Raw genomic sequence first — 24175 nt, forward strand, 5'->3', positions numbered from 1 at the left:
AAAGCTTTTAGTTTTTTGTTTTTCAATTTCACATTTTACTATCAAACTACAGTATGCAAGACAGTGTGAAACTAGAGTAAGGAAAAACATACAGACCAATGGGGTAGGAGTGAGAGCTCAGCAGTAAACCCTCCTATCTACGGCCAATTGATATTCAACATATGTTAAATCTTGTTTGTTGGTTTTATTCTATGTGTGTGCTCAGTTGCTTCAGTCATGTTAGACTCTTTGTGACCCCCATGGACTGTAGCCCACCAGGCTCCTCTGTCCATGGGATTCTCCAGGCAAGAATCCTGGAGTAGGTTGCTATCCCCTTCTCCAGGAAATCTTCCCAACTCAAGGATTGAACCCACGTTCCCTGAATTGCAGGCAGATTCTTTACCCACTGAGCCACCTGGGAAGCTTTGTTTTACTGTATATGGTGCTTTAATTTATTCCCAATCGTCTTTGTTGTAATTCTTCATCTCGAATGAAGATTCCTGAGCAGTCTGGTGAAGCCTATGCAGTCCTTAGAATGTTTCGCATTTTAATTTTTGGATTTGCCTTGCTGTGTTAGCTTCAGGTACACTGCACAGTGATTCAGTTGTACATATACATATGCTCATTCTTTTTTAGGTTGTTTCCTCATACAGGTTATCACAGAATATTGTGTAGAGTACCCTGTGCTATACAGTAGGTACTTGTTGCTTGTCTATTGTATACATAGTTCAAAACTTTTCGTTTCTTAAGTCCTTTTTATTCTAGATAATCCCTCTGACACACAACTGCCCTTTTAATAAAATCCCTGGGCTTTGTTATACCTTTAACAGAACTACCTGTAATGATTTGTATCCCCTTAATGAATTAAATCTTGAAAGCCCACAAAAGATCCTGTGAACGGTCACTTTGTTTTAATCTGTAAATGTGTGGGGAGTCTTATTGTTTCATCTTCAAGAAGCAAATGACATCTGCTTATAACGACATGGCTTCAACATAGATTTCTAAAGCTTCTTTCTGAAAAGTATTTGGCCATATGCACGATTATTTTTTATTAAACACACTACGCTGGGTGAGCAAGCTGTGCCATGAGGAATTCTTTTCTAAATCCAGTGTGTTTAGTCATTTGCCACTGGATCAAAGAGCAGACGAAGGCATCCACTTTCACGATCAGTTTGGGAGTTGACCCAGGGAGCTTGGTGGTGGTCCCCAGTTTTAATTCTCGCTCCGGCATTCCTCAGAATAGATCCTCAGTATTCACCCGATGTATTTCCCTGTTCCAGTACTTTATATACAGCTGCATCCTCGGGCTGATCTCCTGTTCCGTCTTCCTGCGTGTGAATTACGAGCTGAAGATGCTGATCATGATGGTAGCCTTGGTGGGCTACAACACCATCTTCCTCCACACTCACGCTCCTCTCCTGGATGACTACAGCCAGGTCCTGTTCGAGAGGTAACCCGCTTCCTCGCCCTTGTCTTTACTTGAGTCCTTTCATGGGATGCCGGTAACAGGAGAGTGTGTGGAGTAAATGAATGATATTGTTATTGGGAATCTGTGTGTGAGAGTTTCTTTGAAGTGGTGATTCTGGAGGATGCTATGTGTATCATAGATTACATAGGTATGATCTAGGCATGATTACAGGTGATCAGTAGATATGAAAGGGTTTAGAGAGACCATCTGTGTTATAATCTGTACTGTATTAATAAGAATAATCCTTTTTCCCCATTAGTATTGTTGATATTTTGGACTGAAATAATTTTTGGAGGGAGAGTTTGGGCGGAGGGGTTGTCCTATGCATTGGCAGCACCCTTGGCTTCTACTGGAGAAGGAAAAGGCAACCCACTCCAGTATGCTTGCCTAGGAAAGTCCGTGGACAGAGGAACCTGGCGGGCCACAGTCCATGGGGTTGCAAGGACGACTTAGCAACTAAACAAGAACAACTGGCTTCTGCCCGCTAGATGCCAGACACAATCCTCCACCCCAAGTCATAAGAACTGTAAAGGCCTCCAGACATTGAAAAATGTGTCCTGCAAGAGAGTACCACCCCCAGGTCAAAACAACTGAATCCATATACACAAAAGTACTGGGAAAAATAAATGATTCTATTCACAAGGTATAATGCAAAATTTCTTACTGAAGATTTCCTAAAACATCTTGGTGTAGAGGGAATACTATCAACTGTGGCAAGTTCCAAGAAAGGATTGTTGTTATGGCTGTTTAGTTGCCATGTCATTGTCTGACTCTGTGACTCCATGGAATATAGCCCACCAGGCTCCTTTGTCCATGGGATTTCCCAGGCAAGAATACTGGATGGGTTGCCATTTCCTTCTCCAGAGGATCTTCCCAACCCAGGGATTGAACCCACATTTCCTGCATTGACAGGCGAATTCTTTACCATTGAGACACCAGGGAAGGCCCCCAAGGATATGGTTCTGTTTACTCTGCCAACTTTAGGACTGGATGCTTCAAGAAGGATCTTCCCAAGTGCACTCCTTTGGATTTATAAAATGTCTGCTGTTATCAAATTGCTTCTGCAAACCTATCATAAATATTTATTCATTGCTTGAAAAAAGAAGAGTTTTAATCATGATATTCTCCAACTCACATCTTGACAGCAAAAACACATTTTGTATCAACTGTTAAGTTTATTTCCAACTTCAGGTTTTTCCTGTGAGCACTTTGCATAATCTCTCATAATATTTCTATATTTCTTTTAACATAAAATAAATGCCTTAAATATTTGCATAGATTTTTTTTGCTGCCGAAAGATGGTTTATGTTGACAAAGCATGGCTACTTCACCAAGGGAGGCCTGATGTCAACAACACGGGAACCTCACTGTGTAAAGGTTTCCTCTCAAAATGATTGCTTTTAGAAACACAGCTACACCACGCTCTCTTCACCTAACTTAATTTTTGTCATTCTCCATGCCATGAAACCCTAATAATCTGTAGTCAAGTGGTGTGTAGTGGAGTTGTAAAAATACATAATTGCATTAAGGAAATTTTGTGATTCCTTAGCCAAGATGAGAATGCAATCAGAAATTGATTTTCCAATACATTCTCAAAATTACCAACCAAACATGCTTTACTATTTCTCTACTGCATGGAGAGCCTGTATCGAATCCCTAAATGAATGTAGCATCACTGATTTTGACGCATGGCTGAGGATGCGACTGAACTGTACTTTATTAAATTTAAAGTTGAAGCAAAAGAAGAAATTAGATTAGCAAGTTTCTGATGGTGGGGGGCACTGCTTTGGGGACCTGAGGGAGACACACCACCTCTGACAAGAACCTCGGCAGCAGGAAGGTAGTTATTTGGTTGAAGAAAAGGTTTACTTTCAGAGCCCTTTGTTTCATTCAAGGTCTGTAGCGTGCACTCTCTTGGTTCTGTCTTTATAATCACCTTCTAGCTGGGAGGGTTGACCGGACGAAGCTTCAGGCACCTGCCTTTCCTTCTGACCTCAAGTCTCCCGCATTGCAAGCGGATTCTTTACCATCTGAGCCGCCACGGAAGCCTCTAGGAGGGCGCCCCTGATCCCTGGTCTTTTTTTCTTTTTATTTTATTCACTTATGAGACTGCTGGGGCTTCGTGCTGCACGGGCTTTTCTCTGGGCGCAGCAAGGGGGTCTGGTCTCCAGTCGCGGTGCACAGTCTCCTTGTTGCCGGGCTTCTCCGGTTTCAGAGTACTGCCTTCAGGGTGTGTGGCTCAGTAGTGTGACTCAGGAGCTCCGTTGCTCCAAGCATGTGGATATTCCCAGGTCAGGGATCAAACTCTCCTGCACTGGCAGCTGGGTTCTTTACCACTGAGCCACAAGGGAAGCCCACCTCCCTCAACTTGACTTGTTGTAGAATCCAGAGTCGCAAAACTGTCCTCGGAAGACACTCAGGCCAGTGGAATACAGTTTATTATGCCAGCAGGTCCAAGGAGAATCGGTTCCAGACAAGGACCCTGATGATTTCGGAGGACTTGGTTTTAACCCTCCACTACATGACTAGTTGAAAGTCACTCAGTTGTGTCTGACTCTTTGCAACCCCATGACTATACAGTCCATGGAATTCTCCAGGCCAGAATCCTGGAGCGGGTAGCCTTTCCCTTCTCCAGGGGATCCTCCCAACCCAGGGATCGAACCCAGATCTCCCACACTGCAGGCAGATTCTTTACCAGCTGAGCCACCAGGGAAGCCCAAGAATCCTGCAGTCAGTAGGGTTAGTTAGTAAGGTGCAGAAGGATTAGGAACTGCCTTGCAGTTCTGGTCACTATGGATGCTGACAACTCAGACTCTGGGCACCATTGCTGAATCAAATCTCAGAGTTTTGGGTGAAGTAGAAAATGGCTTTATTGCTTCACCAGGCAGAGGGGGACACAGTGGGCTTATGCTTCAAAGCTTTGCATCCCAACCCAGTAGGAAAGATGAGGAGTTTTGTAGCAGTGGCTCGGGGCAGGGTTGCTAATAAGGGCCAAGTGCAGGTACAGGTGCTATTATTAATCTAACTGAGATCATCTGACCTTTACTTCCAGTCTTTGTTTGCCATCTGTGAGGAGGGGGTTTCCTGATTTTTCTCTAACGATGGTTAACAGGGTTCAGGCTCATTTCACATCATGCCTTAAGATGGCTGACAGTCTTCACCACGGAGTCCCTCTTGTCCTCCTCCCAGCGGCCCCAACAGGCTAAGTTGCGGGCATCTCCAAATTCCTGCTGGAGCTGCCACAGGACTCCCGGAAGCGTTCCTCTGCCAAAAGATGAATCCTTGATGTCGTTTAGTCGCTCAGTCATGTCTGACTGTTTGCGACCCCATGGACTGTAGCCTTCCAGGCTCATCGGTTCATGAGATCCTCCAGGCAAGAATACTGGAGTGGGTTGCCATTTCTTTTTCCAGGGGATCCTGGATCCAGGGATCGAATTCCTATCTCCTGCATTGGCAAGAAAATTCTTCACCACTCAGCTACCAGGGAAGCCCCAGAAGATGAATATTACTGACATAATAACATCATACCTCAAAATTAACACATGTTCTTTAGTAGCAGTTTAAAACAAACCCCAGGCGAGAAACCAAACTCAGATGGTAAAGAATCCACCTACAATATGAGAGACCTGGGTTCAATCCCTGGGTTGGGGAGATCCCCTGGAGAAAGGAATGGCTACCCACTCCAGTATTCTTGCCTGGAGAATCCCATGGACAGAGAAGCCTGGCAGGCTGCAGTCTATGAGGTCACAGAGTCGAGCACAACTGAGCGACTTGTAGGTTTGGGAGTGACAGCTTGGAATCCCCTGATTTCTCCATCTGCACTGTGTGTTTGATTTAACCACATGTCTCCTGCCAGAGCCAAAACTCATCAAGGCCAATGTTTTCTTTCCCTTTTCTGAGATTCAAGACCTTCCCCCATCAAAGAACTGATGAAGGTCTCCTCATCCTTTATCTGGTTTGTTAATGGTGAAACACCTCTATCAAATATGAAATTAAGAACTTAAAAAAAGCTAGTCTGATATGGTTCTTCGAGAATTAGTGTCATTTCATCCCACTTCCTTCAAGAAGGGAGCTGGCTTAAACCAGGGCCCAACAGCCCCTCCTTTCCTGATCCAGCTGGTCCCATCCCTTTACTGGCCTGATTCTGGTCACTATGGATGCTGACAACTCAGACTCTGGGCACCATTGCTGAATCAAATCTCAGAGTTTTGGGTGAAGTAGAAAATGGCTTTATTGCTTCACCAGGCAGAGGGGGACACAGTGGGCTTATGCTTCAAAGCTTTGCATCCCAACCCAGTAGGAAAGATGAGGAGTTTTGTAGCAGTGGCTCGGGGCAGGGTTGCTAATAAGGGCCAAGGTGCAGGCAGGGCCTGCACTCCTTTAATCTGGACTCAGGCGTCTCTTCCATTGTCTCCACATCCCCTCCCCTCCCTGATTAACAACTGTTCAAATCTGCCCTTTGGAACTCAGGGAAGGTCATGGAGGCTGGAGTCTGTTCCCCACAAACAAGAAACAGGGAACCCACAGTCCTGCTCGGCTTTAGCTTCTCTGGTGATAGGGGAATACTGGGCCATCTTCTGAACACACAGTTTGGACTGGGCTGTTGTCCTCTATGCGAGTTTGCCATGTTTCAGGGGCCTTTTTTGAGCCAAATTTAACATTGATCATGGACCAGCCAACAGGGATATTTTTGCCAACAGGGTCAGCCAAGAAAACAGGAGAAGTGTGCACTAGAAAGCCACCAGGCCCATGAATAATTCAGAAAATGATATCAAAGATATTCATATAGATTCATGAGTGCAGAAAACCAACTTTACAGGACAAAAATAAAGTCAGCTTGAGAGAGTGTGCCATTAAAACTCCATTCGATTGGAGGCCAGCAGAGCCCCAGTGCTTCACTTGCCATAACATGACTATGGTCGGTGATCTCGTGGTGAAAGAAGCTCAGAAGTGTCCAATATTTAGGAAGTCTGGAAACATCCATATCCGGATACTTTGGCATTTACAACAGTCCTCCGTGTCATCTGGGGTACAAGATGCATTGCTAAATCAATCAATCAATGATTCTGATTCCAGTCCGTGACACCGTCTCTGGACCCCCTCAGCCAGCACAGAGGCTCTACATGGTGATGTCAAGGGTAATGATCACTGATATTGCCAGAAGCTGTTTTTTTCTGAAGCCACTTTTCCTTCTGCTGACAAAGGCTTGTTACAGGCTCTGCAAGACATTATCAGATTTTTCCCGTGCATTTTTATTCTTACAGAGCTGAAAAATATCAGGGGATGAATGTTAATATTTCATGTGGACCCAGTCATTATGTTAACTCACCTGAATACTAGAAATATGCCTTCTCTTCTAAAGAAAGGTGGAGAATCGAGAGTCTGAACAGAGGATTAACCTGGAGTCCAGCCCGTTAACCAGCTCTATGTGGACCCTGAGCCTAATAAAATAAATACTTTGGGGCAGCATATAAATAATGTATATAAATGAGCACTGTTACATTTAGTACCCAGCATCATTCAGAAGTTCTGATGCATGCTTAGTCACTCAGTCGTACCCAGCTTTCTGCAACTTCATAGACTGTAGCCCACCAGGCTCCTCTGTCCATGGGATTTTCCAGGTAAGAATACTGGAGTGGGTTGCCATTTCTTCTTCCAGGGAGAAGCTCTGGATTGTCATGTCATTTAACTTGGTGACCTTAGCAACAGCTCCATCCCAAAGAGGACGATGGAAGTACTCTATAGCAGTGGAGCCGAGCCAAGCACCTTCAGTGTGGTTCTGCATTCTCTGTTTTTTCTGTGTCTCATGGAAAATCCAATGGCTAGAATTTGGCATATTATAATGTATTGACAGTATCCCAACTACGTATCAACTGATAAGGAGCCCAATGCAAACCTAGAGGAAGGACTGCAGCGTTCACTGTGCTCAGGAGAAAGAACAGTAGTGCACACCCACCTCTGAGGGAGATGGCCCAGGGGTATTCCAAACATCTGACATCTCTCTTGGAAGCCCCATCTTTTCAATGAAGACAGTATGCCACCTTTCTATTCAAGCCCCAAATATATCCAAGTTAATATTGAAAAGATTTAAATTACTTTCAAATTTAATATCTCAGTGTCTCTCCCCCTTCCCAATTCCCACTCCCCCCACCCAGTGCCATCTCTAGAAACTACAGAACGTGTTTGTTTCTCTGTGGCCGACACCACTGGTAGCAGAGCCGGGAAGTAAAGTAAGGAGGTCAGTGATCTGAGTCACCTAATTTAACAACAGCAACAACCAAAGAAAGTTGTCCTAGGGCTACTCAAATTCTACCAAGCTTTCTTGTATCCTATAAAAAGCAACCACTAATGAGCTCCTTTGCTATCTAACCTAAAAAAGAAAATGCCCTGTGATTTGGACCCACTTGCAGGAAGATACTCAACTTGTAGGCCATTTTTTGTTTTGTTTTGTTTTGTTTGATTTTAGAATGAGAGGAGGAAGGAGGTTTCAGAGAGCCTGAACTCCCAGACTAGGCGGGATACAGCCTTCTTGTCATCAGCCCTCCAGTGGAGGAGACTAAAGCCCAGTGCACAGCCCCGTGGTAGCCGATGCGCCAGCCCCCGGGGTATCACCCTGACGTATCTGTCACGTCCCACTTCAAACCACTCTTCTCCGCAGGATGAAATGACCGTGTTAATCAGACTGCATCTTATCTCCATAGCAAAAGGCCACCACTACCTCTCCAGCCCCACTTTCATCATCTCTCTCAACCTGCAGCTGCTTCCAGAGCTTTTTCTAAGCATGAACCTAACCCATATTATGTTCATGCTTTGCAATCCCAGGATGTTTTGCTTGGCATTTGTGAATAACACTCAACAAACGCATGAGGCTTTGAGCCCTTTGTCCGTGGATGACACCAGGCCGCCTCCAGAAGACTGTGTAGGACTCCTGTGCATCTGTGTCCAGCCAGGGGAAGGAATTGTGTCTAGAAATGAAACCCCTTAAGTTTCAAACTGACACAACTATTTGTCCATTCATTCGTTTTTTACAGCACAGTTTCATTGAACATGCTGTGTATTCCAGGCCTGATGCTGGAGCCCAAGCACATGCAGATGAGTAAAATGTATTCTCTGCTCTCAAGAACTTACAAAATCTCTCTGTTAGAAAAGTATATCTCACCAGAAAACCAAAAGGAGACTTGTAGGTTGAGTTCCTACAACCTGCCTAGGAACTGAGTGAACCTGTTAACTGGAGCTGGTTAAGTGGTCCAGAGTTGACTGTAATATTGGACAGACCTTGAAGAACTGTGGAGATGCAAAAAGATAGCGGAGGAGTAACATCAGCATCATGGCAGAATAAGACATCCCTTGTGTTTGCCCCCAACAATAATTTGTTTGTAATCCCTGTGGACAGAAGTGCCTTGGTCGGAGCTGTGGGATCCAGTGCCAGGCTGGATCCAGGAGGAATCTCACCCATCCATGTGTTGAGCAGCAGGCATACAGACCTTAATCCTGGCTGCAGACACTGCAGTAACATGTCATCCGGCTTCAGCCACTCTCGGACTGGGAGCCCCTGGAAACATTCTTAGCCACTGACCCATGGATGAGAGAGCCTTTGTGGAAGGCCAGGTTTTCAGAGAAGTTCTAGCACCACACTGGAGTGAAAAATGTGAATTTGAACATAAGAAGAGGACAAGAGAAACAGTCTGACTGTCCATAACACCCCACCTCCACCAAGATGGCATAGCTTCAGTCCAAGAGAGATGTTCTCAGCCTGTGACTTCTTCTGTGAGCGCCCGGCTTCCCAGCTGTGTAGGATGCTACCAACATGGGAGAGAGGCAGATAGGGCTCTCAGAGGGCTTTAAAGGAATGCAGATCCTACTAACTGCATAACTGCTTTTGTCAAGAAGCCTACCCACAAGCCACTGGGAGCACCTCACCCACAGATTCCCCCCAGCTGGCCCACGGGGACCCCCATGGAGCCACAATGCTTCAAACACTCCCCCACCCTATGGCCAGGTCCCTGTGCATATTCCCTCCTAATGGCAACATGGAAAGGGAGCTTGGACCAACAGCTCTTGGGCGTGCACAGAAAGCTGGCCCAAATCTGAGGGCCAGGGAGAGACCACCTTCTTTTTTGCAATAAGGAGTTCATGATCTGGGCCACAGTCAGTTCCTGGTCTTGTTTTTGCTGACTATATAGAACTTCTTCATCTTTGGCTGCAAAGAATATAATCCATCTGATTTCGGTGTTGACCATATAGGGATGTCCATGCGTAGAGTCTTCTCTTGTGTTGTTGCAAGAGGATGTTTGCTATGACAGTGTGTTCTCTTGCCAGAATTCTGTTAGACTTTGCCCTGCTTCAATCTATACTTCAAGCCCAAACTTGCCTGTTACTCCACATTATCTGTTGATTTCCTACTTTTGCTTTCCAGCCCACTATGATGAAAAAGACATCTTTGGGGGGTGTTAGTTCTAGAAGGTCTTACAGGTCTTCATAGAACCATTCAGCTTCTTTGGCATTAGTGGTTGGGGCAGAGACTTGGATTACTGTGATATTGAATGGTTTACCTTGGAGATGAATAGAGATCATTCTGTTGTTTTTGAGATTGCATCCAAGTACTGCATTTTGGACTCTTTTGTTGACTATGAGGGCTACTCCATTTCTTCTAAGGGATTCTTGCTACTACAAAGCTACAGTAATTAAAACTGTATGGTACTAACATAAAAATAGACACAGACCAATGGAACAGAATACAAAGCCCATAAATAACCCCTTGCTTATGCAATAAACTAATATTTGACAAGGGAGTCGATAGTACTCAATAAGGAAAGGATAGTCTCTTTAATAAATGGCATTGGAAAAATTGAATACGGCATGCAGAAGAATGAGGGTGGGCCCCTATTATGCACCACTAAGAAACATGAATTTGAAATGGATAAGATACTTATAAGATCTGAAAATTTAAAATTCCTGAAAGAAAGCATAAGGGGGAAAACTCCTTGACATTGGTCTTGACAATGATTTGTTTGGATATGACACCAAAAACACAAGCAACAAAAGCTAAAATAAGTGAGTGAAACTACATCAAACTGAAAAGCTTCTGATTAGCAAAAGAAACTGTCAATGAAATGAAAAAGGAACCTATGGAACAGGAGAAACTATTTGTCAGTAATATATCTGATAATGGATTAATATCCAAAATACACAAAGAGCTCATAGAATTCAGTGTAAAAAATCAATTTGAAAGTAGGCAGAAGAGTTGAATAGACATTTTCCAAAGAAGACATACAAATGAACAACAGTATGTAAAAAAATGCTCAATATTACAATCAGAGAAATGCATATCAAGATCACAATAAAATATTGCCTCACACTCCTTAGAATGGCTGTCATCAAAAAGACAACAGATAAAAGGTGTTGGCAAGGATGTGGAGAAAAGGAGATAAGGGGATATTTTTTTCTCAGCCATGAGACAAAAGGAAATCCTCCATTTGCAACAACATAGATGGACGCTGAGGCCATCATGCTTAGTGAAATAAGTTGGACAGAGAGACAAATACTGTGTAATCTCACTTATATGTGAAGTCTAAGAAAGCTGAATTCACAGAAACAGAGAGTAGAATGGTGGTTACCAGGAGCTGGGAGTGGGAGAAAGTGGAGAGATAATTAGTCAAAAGTCACAAACTTCCAGTTATAAGATGAATGTATGTTTTGAAGAGCTAAGGTACAGTGTGGTGAGTACAGATAATCATACTGTATTATATACTTGAAAGTTGCTAAAAGAATAGATTTTCAGTGTTCTCACCACAAAAAGGAGATGGTAATCACTTGAGGTGATGACTTAAATCAAATCCCTTACCATTATACAGTGGACGTGACAAATAGATTCAAGGTATTAGATCTGATAGACAGAACGCCTGAAGAACTATAAACCGAGGTTCATGACATTGTACAGGAGGCTGTGATCAAGACCATCCCGAAGAAAAAGAAATGCAAAAAGCAAAATGGTTGTCTGAAGAGGACTTACAAATAGCTGAGGAAAGAAGAAGAAAGAAAGGCAAAGGAGAAAAGCAAAGATATACCCATCTGAATGCAGAGTTCCAAAGAATAGCAAGGAGAGATAAGAGAGCCTTCCTAAGTGATCAATGTAAACAAATCAAAGAAAAGAATAGAATGGGAAAGACTAGAGATCTCAAGAAAATTAGAGAAACCAAGGGAACATTTCATGCAAAGATGAGCACAATAAAGGACAGAAATGGTATGGACCTAACAGAAGCAGAAGATACAAAGAAGAGGTGGCAAGAATATACAGAAGAATTATACAAAAAGATCTTCATGACCCAGATAACCACAGTGATGTGATCACTCATCTAGAGCCAGACATCCTGGAGTGCAAAGTCAAGTGGGCCTTAGGAAGCATCACTACAAACAAAGCTAGTGGAGATGATGGAATTCCAGTTGAGCTATTTCAAATCCTAAAAGATGATGCTGTGTAAGGGCTGCACTAAATATGCCAGCAAATTGGGAAAACTCAGCAGTGGCCGCAGGACTGGAAAAGGTCAGTTTTTATTCCAATCCCAAAGAAAGACAATGCCAAAGAATGTTTAAACTACCATACAACTGTACTCATCTCACATACTAGCAAAGTAATGCTCAAATTTCTCCAAGCCAGGTCTCAACAGTATGTGAACCAAGAAATTCCAAATGTTCAAAGTAGATTTAGAAAAGGCAGAGGAACCAGAGATCAAAGTGTCAACATCCGTTGGTTATTGAAAAAGCAAGAGAATTCCAGAGAAAACATCTACTTCTGCAGTAAAGCCTTTCACTCTGGGAAATTGTCGAAAGTTTTTGTGGAAAAACAAACTGTGGAAAATTCTTCAAGAGATGGGAATACCAGACCTCCTTACCTGCCTAGTAAGAAATCTGTTTGCAGTTCAAGAAGCAACAGTTAAAACAAGACATAGAACAATGGACTGGTTCCAAATTGGGAAACAAATACATCAAAGATGTATACTGTCACCCTGCTTATTCAACTTATATGCAGAGTACATCATGCAAAATGCCAGCTGGAGGAAGCACGTGCTAGAATCAAGAATGCTGTGAAAAATATCAATAACTTCAGATATGCAGATGACACCACCCTTGTGGCAGCAAGTGAAGAAGAACTAAAGAGCCTCTTGATGAAAGTAAAAGAGGAGAGTGAAAACTCTGGCTTAAAACTCAACATTTAAAAAACGAAAATAATGGCATGCAGTCCCATCACTTCATGGTAAATAGATGGGGAAACAATGGAAACAGTGAGAGACTTTATTTTCTTGGGCTCCAAAATCACTGCAGAGGGTGACTGCAGCCATGAAATTAAAAGACATTTGCTCCTTGAAAGAAAAACTATGTCCAACTTAAATAGTGTATTAAAAAGCAGAGACATCGCTTTGCCAACAACGATCCATCTAGTCAAAGTTATGGTCTTTCCAGTAGCCATGTATGGATGTGAGAGTTGGACTATGAATAAAGCTGAGTGCCGAAGACCTGATGCTTTTGAACTGTGGTGTTGGAGAAGACTCTTGAGAGTCCCTTGGACTGCAAGGAGAGAAAACCAGTCAATTCTAAAGGAAATCATCCCTGAATATTCATTGGAACGACTGATGCTGAAGCTGATGTTCCAATATTTTGGCCACCTGATATAAAGAGTTGACTCAATAGAAAAGACCCTGATGCTGGGAAAGATTGAAGGTAGGAGGATAAGGGGACAACAGAGGTTGAGATGGTTGGATGACATCACCAACTTGATGGACATGAGTTTGAGCAAGCTCCAGGAGTTGGTGATAGACAGGAAAACCTGGCGTGCTACAGTCCATGGGGTGGCAAAGAGTCGAACTCAACTGAGCGACTGAACTGATCTGAACTGAGCTGAGGTGATGAGAGTGATAGCTAATGCTATGGTGATAAACGTTTTCCAATATGTAAGTGTATCAAAACACATTGTACACCTCAAACTTACACAGTCAGTTATATTTCAATAAAACTAGAATGAAAGTAACTGAAATATGTCAAAAGACAAGGTGTCTACACAGGTGACTCCCAGCCCTGACTCAGCTGGTGAAGTTTAGTCACTCAGTCATGTCCAACTCTGTGACCTCCTAGACTGTAACCCACCAGACTCCTCTGTCCATGGAATTTTCCAGCCAAGAATACTGTAGTTGCCATTTCCTTCTCCACAGGATCTTCCCAACCCATGAATTGAACCCATGTCTCCTGTGTCGGCAGTCACTGGCAGGTGTATTCTTTATCCCTGAGCCACCAGGGAAGCCCATTGATGCATTCCAACCATTGGAAAGGAATGGTTTATCTTCTTAAATGACTGAGCTGTTTTAGGACTCTCCTGTCGACCACAGTCCTGGCAGTCACTGGAAACAAACAGATCAGCCATCGGGAAATGGGTGTGCTTTGATGGCTGCTGAGTCTGGGAAGTAGAGTACAGGAATCCTAGCTGAGCTCTCATCTTCACGCTTCATCACCAGCCAGCATCACCTCGCCAGGACCCAGCCACTGTGCCAGTCACCAGAGGGGAAGAGTGTTCTGAGAGCAGGTATCAGCAGGATGCTATATGCCGCTCAACTGGGAAGCCAGCAGGGAGCGTCAGAAAAGTGGTACCAACACAGGCGTCTCAGCAACTCCCCCTCCTTCTCCAGCCAGACTTGGAAGATTTCCTGACAGGGCAATTGGCCGTCTTTATTTGGCCTTCTGCATTTTAACTTCAGCATTTCCTTTCTAGTGTGTTTATGCTTTATTCTGGACGGCATCATCTTCTGACATTGTAATTGAGGTCCCAGTCCTGTGCTCAGCCAGGTGCAGCGGATTCATCCATGCACAGCATCCACTTGGCCAAAACTTGAGCTTTTTGCCTCCCTTCACAATGATGGCTCAGTGGGTAAAGAATCTACCTGTAATCCAAGAGACATAGGAGATACAGGTTTCATTCCTAGGTCGGGAAGATCCCCTGGAGAAGAAAATGGCAACCCACTCCAGTATTCTTGCCTGGAGAATCCCACATGCCTCCAGAAAGAGTCTGGCGGCCTACAGTCCAAAGGGTCGCAATGAAATATGTCATAAGACCAAGTGTCTACGCAGGTCATTCCCAGCCCTGACGCAGCTGGTGATGCTTAGTCGCTCAGTCATGTCCAACTCTGTGACCCCCCCTGGGCCATACATAGGCCACCAGACTCCTCTGTCCCTGGAATTTTCCAGCCAAGAATATTGAAGTGGACATGACTGAATATGAAAGAGTCAGACAGCACTGAGTGACTAAGCACAGCACACAGTGAAGATGCCTGAGGGTTCAGAGGTGTCTGGTCGGCAAAGCCAGGCAGTTCTAACTTACTGGTATCACACAGCTACAGCCAGAAGTAAATTGATTGTCAGCCGTTCAACACGAGGGTCTCACATGGGAGGAAGGGGGCAGGAGCCATTGTCTCTTTGTGGAACTTTTCTTTATGAGACATGCGCTTCAGGAACCAGGGCCCCAGAGATCAGACTACTTTTGATCCCAGTGAGAGGCCTGGGAAGGTCTTATTTTTACCTCCGCTTACGTATTGTTTCCAATACCACAGAAACTCGGTTTGTTGAGGTCCTCATCTTAATAAGAGGCTTATGTATAGAAAATACAAAGTTTTGAAGTATGATTATGTGTGTGTATACATGCCTGGACTGCATTCTCCCCTGAGAGCAGTGAAAATGTCATTTTTATCTCACGGAGCTGTTTGCCTTTAGGTTAGAAACTGTTCACCAAGCAGTTCCATCACCCTCACCCAATTTGTTAGGTTTCTTTGTTTTCTTGGCCTCTGGAAACCTGAGGGCCACAGTGATGGCTCCATTAACAGCCTCAGGGTGAGGGCTGGCTGTAAATTAGTGTGTAGCTACAGGCACATTTGGGTGTCTGTGTCTCCAGAGCCCAATTTTTCAGACTGAAGAATCGGCTGTCTGGTCACATTTTGGCTAGCACTATCAAGTGAAGAATCCTAGAGTCAGAAACTTTCTGTTATACTAGCTCTGTCTTCCATACTTCATAACAGAGTAGCAACACGACCCTAACATGGCCAAGTCCAAAGTGGATTTCACCCCTAAAACTTACAGGAGAGAGAGAGACCTCATATCCCAGTGGCTGTCAATTTTATATAAATGGCCGATACAGTTGTTAATGCGTGAACTGTGTTGCCTACACGAAGATGTGTTGGAGTCTCAACCCCAGTGGCTGAGGAGGTGACCTCATTTGGACATAGGGTCGTTGCACGTGTGTTTAGTTAAGATGTGGTCCTGCTGGTGTGCTGCTGCTTGTACTCAGGCATGCCTGACTCTGCGACCCCCTGACTGCAGCCCACCAGGCTCCTCGTTCCATGGGATTTCCCAGGCAAGAACACTGGAGTGGGCTTCCATTCCTTCTCCAGGGAATCTTCCCGATCCCAGGATCGAACCCACTTCTCCTGCGACTGCTGCACTACAGGCAGATTCCTTACTGCTGAGCCATCAGGGAGAGTAGGGTGGCCCTAATCCAATATGACTGGTGTCCTTATAAGAAGATGGCCAGGGTGGTCCGATGGTTAAGAATCCACCTTGCAGTGCAGGGGACATGGGTGCGATCCCTGATCTGGGAAGATCCCACATCCATGGAGCAACTAAGCCCATGCACCACAACTACTAAGCCTGTGCTCTAGAGCCCAGAAGCCTCAACTACTGAAGCCCACACATCCTAGAGCCCGTGCTTCACAACGGGAGAAGCCACTGCAATGAGAGGCCCATACATCGCAACTAGAGAAAAAACCCACACACAGCAACAAAGACCCAGCCCAGCCAAAAATATAATTTTAAAAAAATAATGTGGATTGAAAAAAAAAAAAAGAAGACAGCTATGTGGAGACAGACACAAGGTGGGGTGGGGGAAACCACGTGATGATGCAGACAGCCATTGGAGTAAAACAGTGCCCAACCAGCCGCTGAAGCCAGGACGAGACAAGGGTGGACTTCTCTGCAGGCTTCAGAGGGAAGGCAGCCCTGCCAGCACCCTGATTTTGAATGTCTAGCCTCCAGAACTATGAGGTGACACGTTTCTGCTGATTTAAGTCATCCAACGTGTGGCATGGTTTCAGCAGCCACAGGAAACTAATATGACCGGCCCAGTTGACTAGACGTTGCCAGAAGATATCCCAGAATCTTATTCTGTCTGGGCCAATGTCCCCCGCATGCTACCTACTCCTCTTCCTCCCAGTCCACCCTGCATACAGTTAAGAGCAAGGAACCCAGGAATGGGCCTGTAGATGGAAAAATTCATCTTTCAAGCTTCAGGAGCCCAACAGCCCTGGCCTGTGAATGGCCCACATGGGAGAGACGGGCTCTGATTGGAGTTGGCAGTTCTTTGGGGCTGGATGAATCAAAGAAATTTTTGAGAAATCTAAATGAAATCCAAGACAGCAGGTTACAGTTCTTTCTAGTCGACCAAGAACATCAGAAAGAAATAAGGCATCTGTGTATCAGTACCCAAGTCTGTCTCATAAGCCATGTTGTACGCAGTTATTTCAGAGGTCCATTGAGTTCTGCACTTTCCAAGGCACTGCCTGGGCCAGCAGTGAGTCTTTCCTTGTGTGGTTTTTCTCCAAGTCCACAGTGCCATCTGCCACAATTCTTCACTAATGCTCAGGATCTGGGAGTTATGTAGAGAAGGTCATTTCTACTCCTAAACCGATGTTTACATGTGTGAGGAGTCCCAGGAAAGGATTTTCCCCTCTAGATTGCTTGCATGTATTTTCTGTGTGCTTATCTGAAAACCCAGCCCACCCTGAACTGCATAAAGAGGGTCTTACCTCCTCTCCATCAGTGAGAAGGATCAGAGATGGCTCTGTAAAGGTGGGGCATTCGTTCCCTTATCTGGGGATTCCCTGGGGACCTGAGTTCTGGTTGGTTGCATTGATGAAGCTACTGTAAGATCCTGACCTCAGAGTTAACATTTTACTCTCAGTTTAGGTTTACAGGATGATAAGTGAAACAGTGATGGATGGTGTCATAGCAATGTTCTTGGACCCCTAGAATTTTAAAGGAGTAGAGTGTCCATAAAGCAATATGAAAATTAAAAATGGCCCACATCAGCTTCTTGGGCAGTGTTGGCTGTGTTGTATTACTTTTTTTTTTTTTTTGACTGAGTTGTGAGGCTTATGGGATCTTAATTCCCCCACCAGGGATCAAACCCAAGCCCCAGCAGTGAAAGTACCAGAGTCCTAACCTCTGGACTACCAGGGAAGTCCCTGTACTACTTTTATTAACTGGTCAGTATCCTGTCAGTATCCTTCCCAGGTGGCTCAGACGGTAAAGAATCTGCATGCAATGCAGGAGACCCGGGTTCGATCCCTGGACCGGAAAGATCCGCTGGAGAAGGGAATGGCAGCCCACTCCAGTATTCTGGCCTGGAGAACTCCATGGACAGAGGAGCCTGGCCGGCTACAGCCCATGGGGACGCAAAGAGTCGGACACGACTGAGCAACTAAAATAAATAAAAAATCCTGTCCGTGTAGCCAATATGGCGGGGGGGGTGAATTTAAAAGTCACTGAAGTCTGCATTGTTTATAAACATCCGTTCCCCACAGTCACTTCAACTGTGCTATTAGACACAGATACCACAGGCTCAAAAAGGATCTTCATTTCTTGACCATCTGAGCCACCAGGGAAGCAACTTTGGATCTTCATTTCTTAAAACCTGTCCTAGTGAGACAGGAAAGTGACATTTCTCAGCCCACTTCACTCACAGAGAGAAACTGGTGACCTCTTTATGGCTGTTGAGTGCAAATTTTTTTTCCAGCCACAGTTGGGCTCAGGAGGACAAAAGAGACCTGAGTACAAGCATAGCCTTTCTGGAGAGTTCTCTGAGGTGTGACACCTGTCAGCCACTGGGACTGGAGATTCTGTCTCCTCTTTTCTACCAGAATCTGCCTGTCATTCTGCTAATGAAATTCACCAGCCTGCATTCTCTTATCTTTTTCTCTAGCTTCCTTGCCCCATCGCCTTCTTTATCACTGTGTCGTTAATACTAAAAATCGTGAGGGCCATTTATAAAGTGCTTCCGGTGTGTCAGGCCGTGTGCCAGGTGCATCAGTATTTGACTTACTGACCAAGACAGCCTATACGATGGGCATCACTACCCACCTTGGCTGATGAAGAAGGTGAAGTTTGGAGGAGTTTATCCCAGGTGCCAGGCTCACTAGAGCAGGGGAGCCATGATTCCATCCTGGTTTACTTACTTCAAAGCCCATCTGCACTCTTGGGTACTTGATCAATTTCTCTTATATCATCAGCCCTTGAATCTTCTATGGAGAAAGGGGAAAATCTCACCTCTAGTTCAACTCACAAGCAGAAACTGATGACCTGATATTTATACTTGATTAAATACAGGCTAGGCTGTTTGCGTGACGTGATGTCCATACATTATCAACTTTTCTTTCTCAAGTCTCGTTCACTGTGGGGAATAATAATTGTCAGCTTCTGCAAGATTCCCCTGGGATGTCAAGTAGATTTCTCCTTGTTTGCTGAACTTCTCAGGGTTCTCCCAGAAAACAGAACCTTTATGTTGACACAAAAAAAAATGGACTATCACACATGCCGAGTAGGATGTGTTTGTGGTCATTGCCTACAAGATTGTGGTAAGGATGGAGGGCTCCAGCCAGCAGAGTGAGAAGTCTTGGGGAAGTGGGCCAGGAACTTGGTGGGGCAGTGGGCCAGTTGTGTCCATCTGTGTTACACCTTTGTGATACAAAACCCCATGGAAGGAGGACTAAGAATCAACACCTCCCAGAAAGCTGTATAAGCATGGATTATTCCTTAGTCTGAGTGGCTTATAGAAATTAAGTTCCCTACTTCATTTTTGTATCTCCTATGATTATTCATTCCTAGTACACTGTCTCTTTCTGCAAATAACTACTAAAAGAATACAAATCATATAATCAGACTATCCATACTGATCTCAGAAATAAAAAGAAAATATTACAAATATTCTATTATCTTTTATATATTTGCTATAGCTTGGTATAAAGTAAGAAATCTGTATTCATTTGGAAGATTTTTTCTTTTAATGAGCTCTCAAAATAAGGATTATTTTGTTTTCTCTTGATGCAATCTAGGTTTGCAAGTATATTTTAAATGTGTGTGTGAGTGTGTGTGTGTGTGTTTGGTTGACTGGTGTAGAATGTAGACAGGCTTTAGAGATTTTGAAATTTGTTGATGCATGAATTCTAAGTCCTGTGTGTATGTTGTTTTCTCGTATTGTTCTCGTCTGTTTGTTTCTTAATAGACCAGGCATTTGGAAAGACCTAAAGACCATGGGCTCAGTATCTCTCTTTATATTTTTCATCACACTGCTTGTTCTGGGCAGACAGGTAAGAAGCTTGTTTCTTCTATAACTTCTCTAAAGTGCTGTATTAATAATACTTTGCTCCTGCACATTGCTGTTGCTTCATGCAAATAAATGTTGAAGCATCAGCAGCAGCATCTTATCACAGCAGAAAAGCAGGTAGCACAAGGTGTGTGTGCTTGGATGTAGACACTAGGAAAAGGTCTCTATTGCTTCCCTAAGAGGCAGACTGTGAATGGTAGAAATGGAGTCAATGAATTTCCCGTGAAGCTTCAAAATAAATATGTAGGTTTTGTAAGCTTACAAAAGTATTCCCTCAATAGCTGACATTAGTTGGGAAAAATGTCCCTTGCCTGGGGTTTTCATCTGCATTTCAAAGGTATGATTTCTTTTTCTTTGCACTAGGTATTAAACATTCCTGGCTGTCACTTGCAGTTATCCCTAGAAGTACAGTCCCCAGTTCAAACTTTGGTTTTGTAATACAAATGAAATGACCTCCTGGGGCTCTGTGCCCCTCTGGCCTCCCAGTGGAGCCTCTGGGTGCAGGACTTTGATGGGCAATATTCTTTCTCTGCCTGCAAACAAGGACAATCACACAAAAACTAAAAAGTATCCCATACAGCTAGCTTTACCTGAACCAACGTTTGTTTTAAGTACTTTGATGGATAGAATGAAACAGAGAAGTGGTTTATTTGGACATAACCAAGGAAAAGGCAAGGCCAATTAAATTATATACATACCTCTAAACTGTAACATTATATGAGAGGCAAACTATCAACTGGGGGGTGTGGGTCTAGCCTCCATTTCTCACCGGGAGAAGCTATTAATGATCTCACGGTCAGGGCAGAGCCCAGGCCGGTGCCAATCAGCGCAGCACCTAGGGATGCCATCCCTCCTCTGCCATCTTCCTGGAGGCCACAGTGCAGCCCTCTCCAGTCTCCGGAGAGCTCCACTGTGGTCCTGACACAGAGCTCAGAAGACCTGGGTCCCCTTATCGTCGTCCACACCTCTGTCCCTGGCACATGCTTGGTTGGCTCTGCATTCTCAGGCAGTTTCTCCTGCTAGAATGATTACTCAGATTGCTTTCCAGCAATACATTTTCATTACCTACAATCAAATTGAATTCTCCCAACCTATTTATTGATCGTGGAGAAAATACATGGGAAATACCACTACACAAATGCTGAATCCCACTGCTGCTCACTGATCAGTCACTCTCTGAATGATTTAAGATAAATAGTCAAAAGTCTGCAGTGTTAGGGCCAGGCATTCATTTAACAGGATAATGCTGACACCAGTTTCCTTTTTTTGTCACAAAGGCAGTGATAATATGCACATCTGGAAACCTAAAGGGTTGCTATTCCCTACAGGATCAATGGTGTTCACAATTATTCTTTCAGTTCGGTTCAGTCGCTCAGTCATGTCTGACTCTTTGCAACCCCATGCACTGCAGCACACCAGGCTTATTCTTTGACTAGACCAAAGATTCACCATGGGGAGCCATGAGGCTGATCTTCAGTCCAGAATCATTAAGTGAATGATTTACTAAGGTCCGAAGTCTTCTGGGATAAACAAGCACTGTAAAGTCTGTGACACCAGGCTTCTGCATATGCTTCAGGAAATGCAGCTGTATTATAAACATCTGATGTTTGAAATAAGCTTTTCAAGTGCCATAAGAATTCATGGCCTCAGAGTTATTTTTTTTCTGAATATGTTTTAAAAAATAGCACAGACACTTTGCAACTTATTTCGTTATTATTTGTCCTGATGGCTCCCATGCCCTATGACCATCTTTCTGGAAATGATCACCATGTATGAGCTTTCTAAGAAAACGATTATGCTAAATACTTCTCTAGGCATCTCAAAAACCTTAGTGAAGAAATAACAAAGTCCTAGACAAGAGCAACAGTACAGCTCTCTGTAGTGAAATCTAGTTTGTGGTAGAAATGCAAGCCAACCAAGGACCTCTTTTGAAAAAGAAAGCTCCCCTGTATTTCACCCGAGTTTAAAGGGCAGCACCCTGCCATCAAGGGTCTACATCCCAGGTGGGCTCACTCAGGTTATGGGACCAGGTAGTGGCAACCTGGTGCCTTAGAGTGAGGCCAAGGTACTTGTGTGAGAAAGTTAAGCATCCCTGGCTGCTCAAGCACACACAGATTGGGCTTGCTGCCTGTCTAAACTGACTCCTTGGCTTCGCTCATGTTTCATTTTTCTCTCATTTTCAACCCGTGTCTTCTCAAAGCCACCACCATAGATTGCTTCTGTCACTTTAGTTTAAAACCAGTCACACCACTAATTTGCACCCCCCCACTCAAAAAACTCCAAGTAAATAATCTGTTCTCCAAGGGAGAGGCCTTTTTTCCAGTACATACATAACATGGTTTCCATAAACACAGAATGTGCAGAAATGTGACAGTAATGTAAAAAACTTTTAAAATATCTCTTTTGTAATCTTTTTTTTAATGCCTCCCCAGAGGAAGAGGAGTAATTTTTGTGTATATCATATATAGTTTGAATCAAATCTAATTTCAGTGAATGATCATTGCTCGTTCCGACTTTGAAATGTAATTTTTTTTTTTAAATTGCCATCTGTGCCCAAGGCCATTTATGAGTGTTTCGTTTTATTTTGTGCCATCACTGGTATATCTAATCAAACCCATAAAACAAACTTGCTCCATTTGGTTATTCTTTGCGTTTATTTGTCAGTATCTGTGCTGAAATACACTCTATTATTTAGGCCCTTCTGTTATAGGAAGATTATTCAAAGTTATTTCATTATATGAAATTGTATGCATCAGAGCAGACACAAAATGATGCCAAACCAAAGAGACCCTGTGACAGTAATTGAGCTTCTCTATTTATACAATGTTAATAACAGCTGGTTTTCAAAAACCTTGAATTTTAATACATTATAAGCACGAACACATATGTTTTTACCAGCAGGCACCATCTTAATTAAATATCAAAATGAACTTTTGTCTAAATATAATGTCATTCTCTCAGTACAGTGCAGCCCCAAATGGAAAAACACTTACTTTTCAATGAACACTTAATTACATAATTTGTAGTAGAGGAAAACTGATTTTCAGAGATTAAAGGCATACTGCCACAAATGAACACTATTATTTTTTAAATGCAAATCATGAAATGCACTCTCTCTACTAATGTATTTTCCAATTTTCATTTATTCATTATTTATATTCTATCATGCCTCATTTCAAAAAATAATTCAAGCCACCTTTTATTCATATAACTGTGTAAGAAGCTTTTATGTCATCTTTTTTTTTTTTTTTTCTTTCAAGCCTCCAGGATAACTATTTTCTCTGTTCCTGAGGCTGGTCCTTCCCAAATTTGCATTTTTGCCTATCCATGTTAGAGGGTGAATGAGAGACATTTGGGGTAAACAGAGGGTTTGGTAGGGAGGATGACAATTCTGTTTGGGGGCGTTCTTTTTTAGATTTTGTCTCATTCTTTTTATTTTCTCTTTAAAACCTCCACTCTCTGGCAGGACAAGATGCCTATTGTTTCTTTACCTCTGTGTCCTCTTGTAACAGAATGAATATTACTGTAGGTTAGACTTCTTATGGAAGAACAAGTTCAAAAAAGAGCGGGAGGAGATAGAAACCATGGAGAACTTGAATCGAGTGCTGCTGGAAAATGTGCTTCCTGCGCACGTGGCTGAGCACTTCCTGGCGCGGAGCCTGAAGAACGAGGTCAGAGAGGCGGGGCTGGTGGGGAGAGGCGGGGCCATGGAGGGGAGAGGCGGGGCCATGGGGGAAGAGGCGGAGCCATGGAGGGGAGAGGCGGGGCTTACGAGGAGAGGCGGGGCTCAGAGATGTATAAGATACTACGTGCATTCCTAGGAAATGTTCCCTGAAGGTTGGGAGGGAATGAGGGATCCAGAAACCAATGGATGGATGAACTTATTATTAGAGAAGCTGAACCTTGATGACACTGATGTACACAGCCACAGATTGAGAAGGCTTGGAACAGTATTTTTCTATTAAACAAAAAACTTTATTTTTCAATAACTAAAGTTGATGTTGAGAACTTGCCTCGTGGTGGGGGAGGGACCGGACTTTATCACTGTAGTCTTTCTGGAAGTGTGCTGGGCATGGTCAGCCAGTCCAAGGGCCCCATTCACTTCCCTATTTCTTCTGGTGTTTTCAGCATTCGGGAGGTTATTCAGCAACTCATTTGCCTGTGGGTCAGAGATGATGAAATTGTTACATCTATTAAGGATTAACCTTTCGTTAGCAATGTAAGAGCTTCTTTGTCTATCTGTCTTGCGGTCGGTTCAGTCTATAAATTCAGCAGGTGCCTAAGGTTACCTCTGCCCTGTGTCAGGCCAGTGC

General features: G+C 43.7%; 1 protein-coding gene across 1 annotated transcript in view; it reads left to right on the top strand.

Moving 5' to 3' along the window:
* The window catches only part of ADCY2 (adenylate cyclase 2), a 474101-nt gene that overhangs the window by 418440 nt on the left and 31486 nt on the right, over window positions 1-24175 (top strand). Inside the window, exons 18-20 of the mRNA XM_040262372.1 lie at window positions 1260-1429; window positions 19761-19845; window positions 23375-23533. Coding sequence (XP_040118306.1) covers window positions 1260-1429; window positions 19761-19845; window positions 23375-23533 — 414 coding nt within the window. The remainder of the gene's footprint in view (window positions 1-1259; window positions 1430-19760; window positions 19846-23374; window positions 23534-24175) is intronic.

Source organism: Oryx dammah, unplaced genomic scaffold (genome assembly GCF_014754425.2).
Source record: "Oryx dammah isolate SB20612 unplaced genomic scaffold, SCBI_Odam_1.1 HiC_scaffold_20, whole genome shotgun sequence".
Taxonomy (NCBI): domain Eukaryota; kingdom Metazoa; phylum Chordata; class Mammalia; order Artiodactyla; family Bovidae; genus Oryx; species Oryx dammah.